The 14,674-nt window shown below is 31.7% G+C and overlaps 1 protein-coding gene across 3 annotated transcripts in view; it reads left to right on the plus strand.

The window, feature by feature from the left end:
• The window catches only part of LOC148312186 (uncharacterized), a 143,631-nt gene that overhangs the window by 93,122 nt on the left and 35,835 nt on the right, over positions 1-14,674 (plus strand). For 2 of the 3 annotated variants that reach the window (XM_088277755.1, XM_088277757.1), the window contains exon 2: positions 2,076-2,163. In XM_088277755.1, coding sequence (XP_088133881.1) covers positions 2,118-2,163 — 46 coding nt within the window. In that variant the 5' untranslated portion in view covers positions 2,076-2,117. Of the gene's footprint in view, positions 1-2,068; positions 2,164-14,674 lie in introns of those variants that run through there. The other variant, XM_088277756.1, reaches the window with a different exon arrangement.

The raw sequence follows: 14,674 nt of genomic DNA on the forward strand, positions 1-14,674 counted from the left end.
GAACTTCTATTCAATTCATACATGATAATATTCAAACCATTTATAAAATTGTAAATTTTTCAGAAAATATGTAATTTAACTGAAAAATAATTAAAGTGAGATTTTTGAATTTTTTTCTTTTTCACCTTTGTAGAATAGTGGTAAGCACTTTTGGTTACCATGATGAAGGTCTAGGATTCAAAACGATTTAAAGCGATTCTTACTCTCATAAATAATTATAAGGAAGCCAGGATAAGAGAAATATGCGAGATTGAAGACATCGTTAGTTGGGGAGGCAACAAAGAAGATAATGGTGTACTCATGTAATGAAAAAGGAATCCCAAGGTAGACGACTCCCGGACAGACCACCAAAGAGATGGATTGACAGCTGGGAATCGACATCGCAGGAGGCTTATTCCTTTTAGAAACAGGCCACAAGGCCTACACCAAGAAGAAGAATAAGAAGATAATTACTATAAATATTACATTATAAATAAATATATAAAATTGCTAAAAATATTACATTTTAACTTAATTATAATGTCTACCGGTTTCGAAGCTAACCGTTTCTTTATCAAGACTGATTAATACTTTTATACGAATTAATCAGTCTTGATAAAGAAGTGGTTACCTTAGAAACCGGTAGATATTATATTAAAGTTTAATAAAACATTAATAGTAATTTTAAAACAAAGTTACATTTGAATTATAAAATGGAAAATCACAAAATTACTGCTTCAAATATAAATTATAAAAAGATAATTATTTGTAAATTAGCAAGACTGAGATAAGCATTATCGATAAAATTAAGAAAGGCGTGTTGAGATTGTTTGGACATGTGGAACGTACCATATGAGTGAGAAAAGAACGATTAAATAAATTTATGAGGCGAATGTAGTTGGAAAAAGAAGCAGAGGAAGACCGAGGAAAACTAGGCACAATCAGGTTTCTCAAATACTTCAAAGCGGCTGGGTCAGGAGTTGTAATAATCTTCGGGTATGTATGAGAAGATGCATGGATGTAGAAGAGTGGTGTGGCGTTCGATTCTCTCTGCCTACCCCGTGAAGCGGCGTGATGGTTAATTAGTTAGTTAGTTAATTATTTGACATCACCCTGGACCGGTACAAGAAGCTTAGCACTGATCTCCTTATAGTGAAAAAGACCCTTGATATTATACACGAGGGAAAAAATTGATTTTGTATTGGAGAAAATTTGACGTCAAATAAATCCGTGTTGTCAGTTTTCAATCATATTCTCACCCCTGTGGATTCCAACGCTTCCTGCGATACATAAATACTTAATCGATCAATATTTTATGAAATATTTCAGGAAACTCAATAAGCGCCATAAGTTTATTTTTATTTCGTATTTATTTCAAGCTAAGAGTGTAACTTTATTCACACTGGTTGAAATATTTATTACATTAGAACTGAAATATGTAGCATTGAACTTATGTAACTCGTATTTCCTGCATCTAATGTATTCATTTTACTGAAAAATAATTTTAAGAAATACGACTAAATTGTCCGCCTCCGTGGTGTAATGGTTAGTGTGTTTAGCTACCGTATTGGAGGTCCCGGGTTCGATTTCCAGGGAGGGGGTAAAATAAATATAAGTGATTTTTTTCAATGTAATATTTATTCAATATTACCTTTGACTGGTACCTGAAGCGGAGGGCTGATCACCTTTCCTTCATGTGTTAACGATCAAGATAACACTACGTTTATATGATGCATTGCTCTGTGCAAAAAAAGGCTCAATTTAAAAAAAAAATTATGACGTAAATATACTTTGTTTTTAACCACTTTTAATTGGTACTTTTCTCCAACCATTTCCTAATACATATACTTGTTTAACCCTGATGACGAGAAAGTTATTGTTGAAACCGGTTGGAATAAAATACCAATAAAAATTGGTTGAAAACAAAGTTGTTTTATTTTATAAAGTTTATAAAATGTACCAAAAAGTATCTGCTAAAAACATTCAAGAAAATTTCAAATATTCATTTACACCCTTTGCAAGAAAAACTATGATAACTTAATTTGCTTTTATTTTCTATGTGTAATATTTCAAAGCATTTTTTTATTTGATTGCAGATTTAGTCCCCGGCTGGGTATGCAGTGCTCTCCGGTTCCGATATGATCCGAGATCCTCCTGCCATGCACAAGCCTGACAATGTTACGGGTAAGTGTTTATATATTTATAGACTGCATATATTTTTTATAGTGTCGTATTTAAAAGAAAATATTTTATCTAATTTCGCTTTACACTTTGGTGAAGTTATCAGTTTATAATTTTTTAGAGTTTTGATTATTTACTTTCCATAATTTTCGTAAGATAAACATTTTTTAATATGACTTTATTTCGTAATTAAAATGTAACTTTGTTTTTACATCACTACAGTGATTTTAAATCAAAGTTACATTTTAATTATAAAATAGAAAATCACAAAGTTAGTGCGTCAAATATAAATTATATTATTTTATTTCATTTATAATTTGTATAAACTTAATATGCTGTATTTAATAGATTTATATTATCCACTGACACTTCGTGATGGAATTGCATTTTAATATATTATTAGATTAAAACCAATATTTTTAGCTTTTCCACTTTATTTTTATTTGACCAGCGACCGGGTTTCGTCGTTACCGATATCATCAGACCAGTCTGATGATGTCGGTAACGACGAAACCCGGTCGCTGGTCAAATAAAAATAAAGTGGAAAAGCTAAAAATATTGGTTTTAATCTAATAATATATGCTGTATTTAAAGAAAAAAAAACATTAGGGGTACTTACCTCAGAACAGATTTTAACTTTTTAAAGTGAGGATTAGTGACTTATATGTATTCTTTCATTTATTTTAAAATTAATTTTACTTAATTGTATTATACTGTATTCCTTTTTGCTGCCTTAAAAAACTAAATTTTGAGAACTGAACTGAACTTAAGTATCAAATAGTTTATAATATATAGTTTTATAATATGCCATGGCATGAAGACTGGTCAGTACACGGTTCGGTTGTGGACGAATAGCGGTTGCCGGTCATTGTTCCGTGTGGATAATGCATTTTGCTTAGTTGCTTTTTGCGTGTTCTGAGAAATATTTTTGTAGGTTTTGGCAATTGCTATCTGGTGAGTTATTGATAGATATTATTCTACCCTCGAGTTGACTGACCCCACACAGTAATTATTCAAATTAAACGTGTCACAGAAACGTTCATAAATAACAAATCATACCAAGGGGTAGATTTTGCGTCAACTTTCATGCTAATAAGTCAAAGTGTAATAAAACGAAACGGTTGAATCAACTCGCGAAATTAGGAGCGGGGAAAAATTGTTAGCGTTTCCAATTAAGGCTGCAGCCAAACAAAAGCTCCGCGAGGAAAACGGTCAATTTACTAGGGGGTAGTAAAGCACCTTCGTAGGAAAGCTTTTGAGTTAGCGGGCCAAAGTGGCCGAGATTGTGTGTGAGATTATATCCGAGTAAAATTTCCCTTATAAATTGTACTTAGTCCCGAGATCGATTACCGCCGGCACAATACGTAAAGGGTGGGTGCATGAATTTCTTAGGATATTTCCAAAGCCGGGCGAGCACTCCAGAAACCTTTTAAGCCTTAATAATGCCGTAAGGAAGTGAAATAAGCTCACTAAATAATTGCGCGAGCGAAGTGGCCCAAAGTACGGGAATACCCCGCATTGTACTGCCGCCCACTTTCTCAAGCACACATACATTGTGTTCTTTATTTGAACATACATTCCATTACCAATTAATGTTATTTGTTTTTACATTAAGTGATTCGGCAGTTAGTTTGTGGTAATATATATCCATGCATACATTAAATTTTATATGGTAAACTATATACATTAAAATATATTGTGTCACGTATTTCGATGCATTCCGCATCATTTTCAAACACCGTATGTGAATCTAAGTCTAAATTTAACAGTTATGTCCTTAGGACGATGAAGGATGAAGATTGGGTAGTAGCTTTTTTTTCAGTGGGAACCTAGAAAATAGGGGAGAGGTTTTGTCATTGTCAGATAAAAAAAGTTATAAAAGATTAAGTGTAACATTTTTTACAACTCAGATAACTTTACACACGTGTAACATTCACCATTCTACCTTTAATTGACAACCACAATTCTCATATTTTTGGAACTCATACATATATCATAAATCTAATCGCGCTTCTTATTTGAGTTCACGGGAGCTATCTATGAGTGGTTTTAGAAAGCTTGTATTTGGCAGAGACCCTTTTATTTAGTTTTAGGAAAGATCCTAACCGGATTACTTTACACACTGGGAAACGCCTGAAACCATGATTTTCGAAAAGAGTTGCAGCTTATTTCAAAGTATGGAATGTACACATTCTTCTACGTCTATGTTGAGATGTCAAAAATACAATTATAACTTAATAGGTGGAGAAACCCAGACTTGTGAACAAGGATTTGTACAAACCCAAAAATGTGAAATAATTATAAATACACAAATTTCAATCAAATGACATAATTCTACGCCATATCCATCAACTAGATTAAATTTTTATTTTTGATATGCGTATATTTCACGGTGACGCCCGAAGCACTCTCTAAATAAAACTTATCCCGCGATAATCACAAAACGTATTTTTTATTATAAGCTTTTCCCATTCCTCTACGCCACTGAACTCATCGTACATCATCGAGTCTCCTCTAATCAGTGTAATGGATATTCAATACACTGGCAGCCTTACCCTTAACACAGTGGCGTAGCGCATTCTACGAGTATTTCATTGGGAGCGGGGACTACACTCTCGTAGATTTCTGAGCTTACACAGGCCATGAAAAATTCACTATGCTCAATGCCCATAAATTTAAAATGGAATATCGTATTAAAAAAAAATAATACCACAAATTTAGTTGAACCAAAATAACTAGTAAACTAACCATCATAATACCTATCCGCAGGGGTGGGTAGAGTGAATAGAACGCCATACCACTCAGTCACTTTAAACAATTTTCGCGTCTTCCAATTTCAAGCATTTCTTTATACATATCCATCGATAACTCCGACTCCTAACATGAACGTTTTCAAGTATTTGAAATACTTGATCATAAAACTTTTTATCGGTCTTCTTCTGCTTCTGTTACCAACCACATTCGTCTCGTGTGCATTTGCAAAGCCAAAAGAAAAAGACTTAAAATTGGAGCTTTTTTTCTTCTTCATAAATTAATCACCTTCATCATATATGAGTACTTTCATATTATGTGCTAAATACGAGTAGATATCTTTTAGTTTTACTACTCCCCTACATTGCACTGTACGGTCAATACCCAGGTAGACGACTGCCGACGTAATCGATATAGCAGGAGACTAATCCCTCTGAAATGCAGACCGCAAGGCCCACAACAAGCAGAAGACGAAGAAAATAAGTTTTTACCACCTCTTTTTGAAAAAACAGTTTCTTTCGTTCCAAAAGATAGGATTGTCGAAAAATTTGATCAGTTCTGTACATTTTTGAGAATCTATAGCCCCGCTGTTGTGCGCCATACAGAAGGCCTAGTCGGCAGCAGCTTTTAAATCTAAGATGTATTTCCTCCCCCTCACCCTTCTTTCCCCCACCCCTCCGTTGAGGCCCGGAGGTGTCGTTTTCAATATGCAATAAAATGCTGAGTAAACGAGTTCGCGAATTCTTCATACAATACATTCACAATCGCCATAATAAATATTACTGATGGATTTAAGGAAGACTTTATCATTAAGATAATAACATTTTTGGATAATGTATCCAAAATTAAACAAGGTTATTGGATTGAATTCTACTTTTATTAACATAGATATTATAATATGTGACGCGTCTTATTAAGAATTATCAACAAAAAAATTCATGTCTATATAAGACGAATAAAAGTGGAATTCAATCTGATGACCTTACTTATTCTTACAACTGTCTGCACTTACAATAAATAAGAAAATAACAGATTTAAAGAAGACTTCATTATTTAGGTAATGGTAGAATTAAAAAATACAAAGATTTGAAGATGACCTCATTATTAAGAAAATTCTAGATTTAAGAAAGACTAATAATATTGTAGATTAAATTTTTTTCTATCTGGATTTTTTTCATAAATTTATTGTCAAATTGCCGAAGACTTTTTTTTTTGCAAAATTGTTCATTTCCAATTTTGTGGACATTGTAAGGGCAAAAATAACAGGTTTTTACAAATAATGTATTCATATTTTTCAGTAAAAAATACTTCGTTTTATTTATTTGTAAATATTATTGACAAATCGGAATTTAAGAAACGCGCACGATGCGACAATTCCGCCCAGCTCAAACGTCAAAATACACTGGCTTCATCGTCGGTATATCGACGGCTCCACTTATGGTAAAGCATACAAAGTCGATATATCGATTTCAGCACATAAGCTTTATTATTCAGAAAATGATAATGATAATACCAAATATATATACATATATATGTATATATATATATATATATATATATATATATATATATATATATATATATATATATGTATATATATATATATATATATATATATATATATATATATATATATATATATATAAATATATATATACATATATATATATATATATATATATATATATATATATATATATATATATATATATATATATATATATATATATATATGTATATATATATATATATATATATATATATATATATATATATATATATATATATATATATTTATATATATATATATATATATATATTTACATATATATATATATATATATATATATATATATATATATATATATATATATATATATATATATATATATATATATATTTATGTATATATATATATAAATATATATATATATATATAAATAAATATATATATATATATATATATATATATATATATATAGTTATATATATATATATATATATATATATATATATATATATATATATATTATATATATAAATATATATATATATATATATATATATATATATATATATATATATATAAATATATATATATATATATATATATATATATATATATATATATATATATATATATATATATATAAATATATATATATATATATATATATATATATATATATATATATATATATATATATATATATATATATATATATATATATATATATATATATATATATATATATATATACAGTATCTACTCAATGAATTAGGGCCACCCATTATTTTTTTGAATACTCTGAAATCTTTTGGATTATTATATTTATTTTACATAAATACTTTAAGTTTTCTATCGACATCTAATATCATGTATATTACCTTCAATAATATGTAAAATATACCTGGATTATTTAAGCCTTTACAAAATTTAAAACCCTTTTTCTGAGAAAGGTCCCTAATTAGCACAGGTAGACAGATAGTTGAAAGTTCAAAAATTAGTCCTATCTTATTTATTAGTGAAGTTTCTTGAGTTCTGGTTATTGTTTTGTTCAGAGAGGTTATATAGTTATCGTGTCTTGTGAAAAAAACTTAATTTTTAATTTTAGTTCATAAAGTATAATTTTTTTTTGTAAACACAAGTGTTTTTTTTGAAAAAGACAAAATGGGAAAAAGTAAAGACATTTCTGAGGAAAAAAAGTCTAGTGTTATAGTGCTACTGAAATTAGGAATACTATCTAATAGAGAAATTTCAAAAAAAGAAAACGTTTCTCATCAAACAGTGGACAGAATTTCAAAATCAATAAAAAATCAGTCACCCGCCTCCAGCAATCGGCGAAAGAACTGTCGTAGGATTAGAAAATCAACACCGAGGACTGATCGAAAAATCGTTCAAAGTGCGTTAAAAAACCGTAGTGCATCAGTTAAAACATTAAAAATAAAATTGGAAGAAGAGGGTATAAATATATCGGTATCAACACTGAGGCGACGTCTTTACGAAGTAAATCTGAAATGCAGGCGCCCTGTAAAAGTACCAAAATTGACACCACGAATGAAAGCGGATCGATTAAAATGGGCCAGGCTACATCGAAATTACTCGGTAGATGATTGGAAAAAGGTATTTATTTAAATTGAATTTTCAACATATCATTTTAGTAAATAAACTTATATATTTGAATTAAACTTAAATTTTCATTATTTTTCAGGTCATCTTTAGTGATGAGTGCCGGTTAGAAGCCGTGACAGAGAGCCGTCGATTCGTCAGGAGAGCACCAATGGAACGTTACAATGAGGCCTGTGTGGTAAAAGTTATCAAACACCCCCCTGCAACAATGATATGGTCATGTATTATTAACAATTTACTTGGGCCGTTGTTTTTCGTGGAAGGAACAATGAACCAAAATTCCTATAAGCAGGTCCTCGAACGAATTTTATTGCCCTTCTACCATACACTCGACCCAACAGAAGGTCCATACACCTTCATGCAGGATGGGGCACCTTGCCACCGGGCTAAATCAATAATAAAAATTTTGTCTAACAAAAATCTGCCTTTGCTCCCCTGGCCTGGAAATTCTCCGGACCTTAATCCTATAGAAAACGTATGGAGCATGTTAAAAAATAAGGTTTACTCATTTCCAAATCCGACAGTAGACTGTCAAAAAAAAAATATTCAAAAAAATTGGTCAGAAGACGAAGAAATAAAAAACATAATAAAACAGTGCATTTTAAGTATGCCAAAAAGAATTGAGGCAGTTATTTCTGCCAAAGGTGGAAATACTAAATACTAACTATATTCATATGAAAATATATGCATAATTTAAGCGTAATAAAGTGTTCATGTGTAAATAAAATTCAATGTTGTTTTATTTAAGGTTTTCTCTGAGTTATTCCTGTTTGAATTGAGAAATTGCGTGAAATTCTGCGTGGCCCTAATTCATTGAGTAGATACTGTATATATATATATATATATATATATATATATATATATATATATATATATATATATATATATATATATTTATATATGTATTTATATTTATAAATAAACATATTTATATGAGCAATTATCTTTATCATTATCTTAATAATTAAAATACATAGTTTATTTTAAATTCAAATTTTTAATTGATTAAAAAAAAAACCCCTTTAATCGCGTACTTGATTTTGCATTGCATATTTGAGAGTACACCCTTTATATACATATTTTTAATTCACGAAAAATCTATGATGGATTGCCAAACACCACCCCTATGTTGGTATACACATTTATTTCCAGATCTTGGGGATCAGACGTCGGTCAATTCTCCAAAGTACACTAGTCCTGACCTATCTTTTGATGCATCAGAATATTGCATTGTCCCCCTCCCCCTGACGTTCGGACAACCCTTGCGCTTCGCTGCTACCCCCCACCCACCCCGGCGGACCTTTCCGCATCCCTCAGAGGAAATTGGCGCGAGAACCTATCTGTTTTTTGTCACCGCACTCAGCCATTTGCATTCATCCCCATATGCCATCTACATAACTGTCAAGAATTTGGGTGTGGAAATTAAAAGCATATTTTTCACACAAAACATCCCCTGGCTCAGTTTCAGAAAAATAGAAGAACCTACTACAAAAAATATACAAACCTACTTGCTAAAGCAAATCATACAAGAAAGCTTTCATGATTATTCGCCAAATTTTGATTGGCTAAATATTTTCCTGAATGTTTTTCGCAGATACTTTGTGGCACATTTTATAAAATAATACAACGTTGTTTTAACCACTTCTTATTGGTTCACTTATTTCAACTGGTTTCGACAAGAACCTTGCTAAGAAAGATTGTTTGCTAAGACAGATTAGTGTGGCGTTCTAACCTCTCTGCCTACCTCTGCGTGTGAGCGGCGTGATGGTTAGTTTGTTTTTTTTCCTTGTTGAAATGAAATGTCATTATAAATAACTCCTAAGTGGAAAAACCCTGATTTGTTTACAAAGATTTGGACACACTTAAAATATCATTCAAAATTATTGTTACTATTTTACTTTGAAAACAATAAAACACTTTTCACTAAATTGAATGGTCACTAACGTCCCAAAAATTGAAACATCAATACTCTAAATCTACACAACGTATAAATCCTGAGATCCTTCAGAAAATTTATTTCCTCCCAAAATCCTTACGTCACTGAGAATCCAATCATATAAGAAGGACTACCCTTCCTACCCCCGTCTACTTCAACCCCTCGATATTGTTTTAAGAGAGGGTGTACACATAAATTTCATTTTCCTCCACCGCGTAGGGCTGGCTACCAGGCCCCAAGACAAAATAGTATACTTTTTGAAATATTATACTGATTTTATTTATAAAATTATTTATCTTTAAACTGACTTAACTTTTCTTGAATGTTTTTCGCAGATACCTTGTGGCACATTTTATAATAATAAATAATAATAAAACCCTTATCCGCACCCCAATGGTGCATATGGCACTGTGTCATATAAACGCAGTGTTATCTCGATCATTTACACATGAAGGAAAGGTGATCAGCCCTCCGCTTCAGGTACCAGTCCATGGTAATATTTAATAAATATTACAGTGAAAACATCATTTATATTTATTTTACTCACCTTGGAAATCGAACCCGGGACCTCCAGAACGATAGCCGAGCGTGCTGGCCATTACACTACGAAGGCGGACATTTTATAAACTTCATAAAATTAAATACTTTTGTTTTAACCACTTTTTTTATTTTTAGTACACTTATTTACCTACCGGTTTCGACAAGAACCTTGTCATCATCAGGGTTTATTAAATTCTAAAACATTTAAATATTCAATTACATTCTCTTACCAAAAGCTTCCACACACTCCTGATGATGACAAGGTTATTGTCGAAACCGGTAGGTTAAGTGTACTAATAATTAACAAGTGGTTTAAACAAAGGTGTTTAATTTTATAAAGACTTAATAACTAACTATCACGCCTCTTCCTTGTAGGGGTAGGCAGAGGTAATAGAATGCCATACCAATCGGTATTTACAAAGAAGGTGTGTTAAGATGGTTTAAGCATGTGAATCGAATAAGTGAAGATAAAACAGAAAAAAAATTGAGGCGAATGTAGTTAGTAATACAAGCAGAGGAAATACGAAGAAAATTTGGCGTGATCAAGAATTTCAAATATTGAATGTGGTCAGGTGAGGTTGGAATAATCGGCGGGTATGTATAAGGAGATTCATGAATGTGGAAGAGGCAAAGATTGTTTGCAAATACAGATTGTTGTTTTATTCTATTCTTTCTGCCTATTCCTGTGGAGAAACGGCGTGACGGTTAATTATGTAGTTTTTTTGTTAGAATCACACATCTAGCTTAGATCTATGTTGATAATATTACAACATTTTGAGTGTGTCCTAATACTTCTTCTTCTTCTTTTTCTAGATCCTAAGAAGGATCTGTTTGTCCCTCTGCTTGTAGCTCTTGGGATGTTGACTCCCAGCTGTCTTTCCACCTTTTTGGAGGCATACTTGTTCACAAATCTGGATTATCTCCAATTAAAGGAGTTATTTTTCATTTTATTTTTTGAAATCTCATCAAAGATGTAGAAGAATATGGAAGTCTGGGTATTTACGGGGAATTCCGCGTAAATGTCCAGACTTCCATATTCTTCTTCATCTTTGATAACATTATATTAAAATTATCAAAATTAGGTCAAACACACTTGTTGAGGTTAAGGTATGATAGCCAAATGTGGAACATCTCCGTATATGATTTTACGACGACATCACAAGAGTTTGAACATTGAGAATGTGACAATAATTAAAGAAAACACTTCGTTTTTTACCACTTGAGTTTTATTATAGACTACATGTTTCAGAAGTTAAACTTCCATCATTCAGGTCTGTATAATAAATATTTATTATACAGACCTGAATGATGGAAGTTTAACTTCTGAAACATGTAGTCTATAATAAAACTCAAGTGGTAAAAAACGAAGTGTTTTCTTTAATCATTGTAACATGTCTTACCATAAAGTTAATGCCGAAACAATAAATAAAATTGAGAATGTGATGTTGAATTTTATAACATATAATTGACACGTTCTTTCGTGTATGAGCTCTCGGCAGTACCTATGGTTGAGTTGAGTAAACATTTTATTTAAAATATAAAATAACTAAGTGGTGAAACCTAGATTTATGGATAAGGATTTGGACACGCCCGACATTTTGTAAATTCGGTTCCTTTTCCCTTATCTTACTGAACATTCCAGAGAGACCAAAACCATAAAATATATTTACACGAAAAGCACAAAAATTTTCAAAAGAGGTCTGACTCTACGTCTGCTTATATTTAGAATTTACACGCCTTTCAAAGTGTGGTAATTTCATCAAGTTTTTTTTTGCATTTCATCACCCCGAGTGCCCCCCCTCTCCCCCCCCCCCGGCCCATACACTATCGGCCAGAGTGGTCTATTGTAATCATCCTTACAAGACAATCCCATTACAGCAGGTTTGTGCTCGCCCCCCCCTACCGCCCCCGCTCCCAGCTCGCTTCGCCAGGCCCTTTCAGCTGTCACTCCGGAGGGGAGGCCGGGGTTATGCGATACCGGAGTCCGAAACTTTTCCACAAGTAACAAAAGGTGTTTTCGCTAATAAAGAACGCCACTGCGACGACATTCTTTCAATGCTGATGTGCTAAAGTGTGTTTCGCTGTATTCAAAAAGTGATATAAGTCGAAATTTGGATGAATGAATTATAATGCGAAACAGTTTATTGGTATATTATATTATTTTTATTTTTATTTTATTTATTTATGGTTCACAAAAAATGAAAAACATATTACAATAAACGAAATACAGTACAATACAAACAGTTTTGATGTTTTTCATCAATTACATGGGAACACAACAAGCTTACAGAAACAAGAAAGGTGCAGGTTAAACACATATACTTATAAAGAATAAAAATTTAGTTATAAAAAAAGGTAATAACAATTAAAAGTAATGAAGTTAGAAAAATTTTAATTTAAATTGGAAGTAAAAATTAAAAGTGAAATTAAACTATGCTACATAAGGTACGAAATTCAAGACTTCACCAGATTGGTGAAAGCAATTTGAAATTGATTTCACCAATCCGGTAATAGTCCTCTTGTATTTCTCCGTGCCTTCTTTAATATGTCGATGGTCACATTATAAGTATTTTCTAAATTATTATACAATCTTAGCATCCTATAAATGGAGTTACAGTGTGCCATATTATTTACAACATTTTGAGTGTGTCCAAATACTTGTTCACAAAATCTGGATTATCTCCAATTACAGGAGTTATTTTCATATTATTTTTTGACATCTCATCAAAGATGAAGAAGAATATGGAAGTAAAAAGACTTTTTATTAACAACCAACTAGTTTCGGCAACAACCTGCTGCCCTCTTCAGGGTTTAATTTATTCAATATTCAAAACACATCTCATTATTTATTGTTTTAGTATCTCCACAAAAATACTACAATTCAATGTATTAATTAGAAATTTCAATGTATATAATATAATCAAAAACGGTATCAAATTTATATTTTCACCTGTTGATGGGAACAAACGTAGTTGAGAAACTTTAGTATGATCAAGTTTTTCAAATACGTTTGTGTGGTCAGGCCACGGGAGTCAGAATAATCGGCGGGTACGTATAAGGAGATAAATGAATGTAGAAGAGGCGAATATTATTTGCAAAGGTAGATTGATGCCTCTACCTATCCCTGCAGAAGCGGCGTGGTGGAACGTTATTTACTTAATTCTTTAAATAATAAATGTTAATATGCTATAAAACAAGAAATCGGTACAAAATGCCAAAAATTAATTTGGAAAATGCGCCTGCATTTTTTGGCTACATATTGTGTAACACTCTCCTTATCATTCATCGTTTACATTGTGTAATACCACTGAAAACATTTTTAAGTGGTATTACATAAAGAGTTTTGAAGTTGTTTATCATGAGTAGAAAGAATGATTTTCTTTACAGTGTATAAAATTATTCAACACTCTCCTTATCATTCATCGTTCACATTGTGTGATATTATTTAAAAATTCTAATTCGAAAGTCGTCTATCGGTTTCGTAATGATAATTCCATCATCAGGACAAATACAGATTTAAGTGAAATTACAATGGTCTCCCATTTACATGTAAAAAGAATTATTATTATAATTTAATAGAGAGAAATGAGATAAAATAATCACAATGGTTGTGAATTAGAAGTTTTAAGTGGTATTGCACACGTCAAGTCAACAATGAATAATAAGGAAAGTGTTTTATTCATTCAAACTCTTTTCCGCACCCCAATGCTCCATAGGGCACTGCATCATATAAACGCAGTGTTATCTCGATCGTTAACACATGAAGGAAAGGTGATCAGCCCTCCGCCTCCGGTACCAGTCCAAGGTAATATTGAATAAATACAAGTGTGAAAAAATCACTTATATTTATTTGACCCTCCCCGGGTATCGAACCCGGGACCTCCAGTACGGTAGCCGAGCGTGCTAACCATTACGCTACGGAGGCGGACGGTTATATTACCATACCACAAAGAAAGTAATTCTTTTTAATACACAAAATACATATTATATACTCAATGTGGAAAATAAAGTAGTTTTTCAGTCGAAGCCTACAATTTCACGGAACCAAAGTTAATACTCTTCAAAATGTAATATGCCGTCCATCAAGCCAGCTCGGCGGCCTTTTCCTTCAAATTTCTCCCGTCACGGCGAACGTATTAAGAAGTTTTCGGAGCGAG

This window comes from Brachycentrus maculatus, unplaced genomic scaffold, assembly GCF_059751285.1.
Source record: "Brachycentrus maculatus isolate JH-2025_06_01 unplaced genomic scaffold, ASM5975128v1 h1tg000049l, whole genome shotgun sequence".
NCBI classification, from domain to species: Eukaryota; Metazoa; Arthropoda; class Insecta; order Trichoptera; family Brachycentridae; genus Brachycentrus; species Brachycentrus maculatus.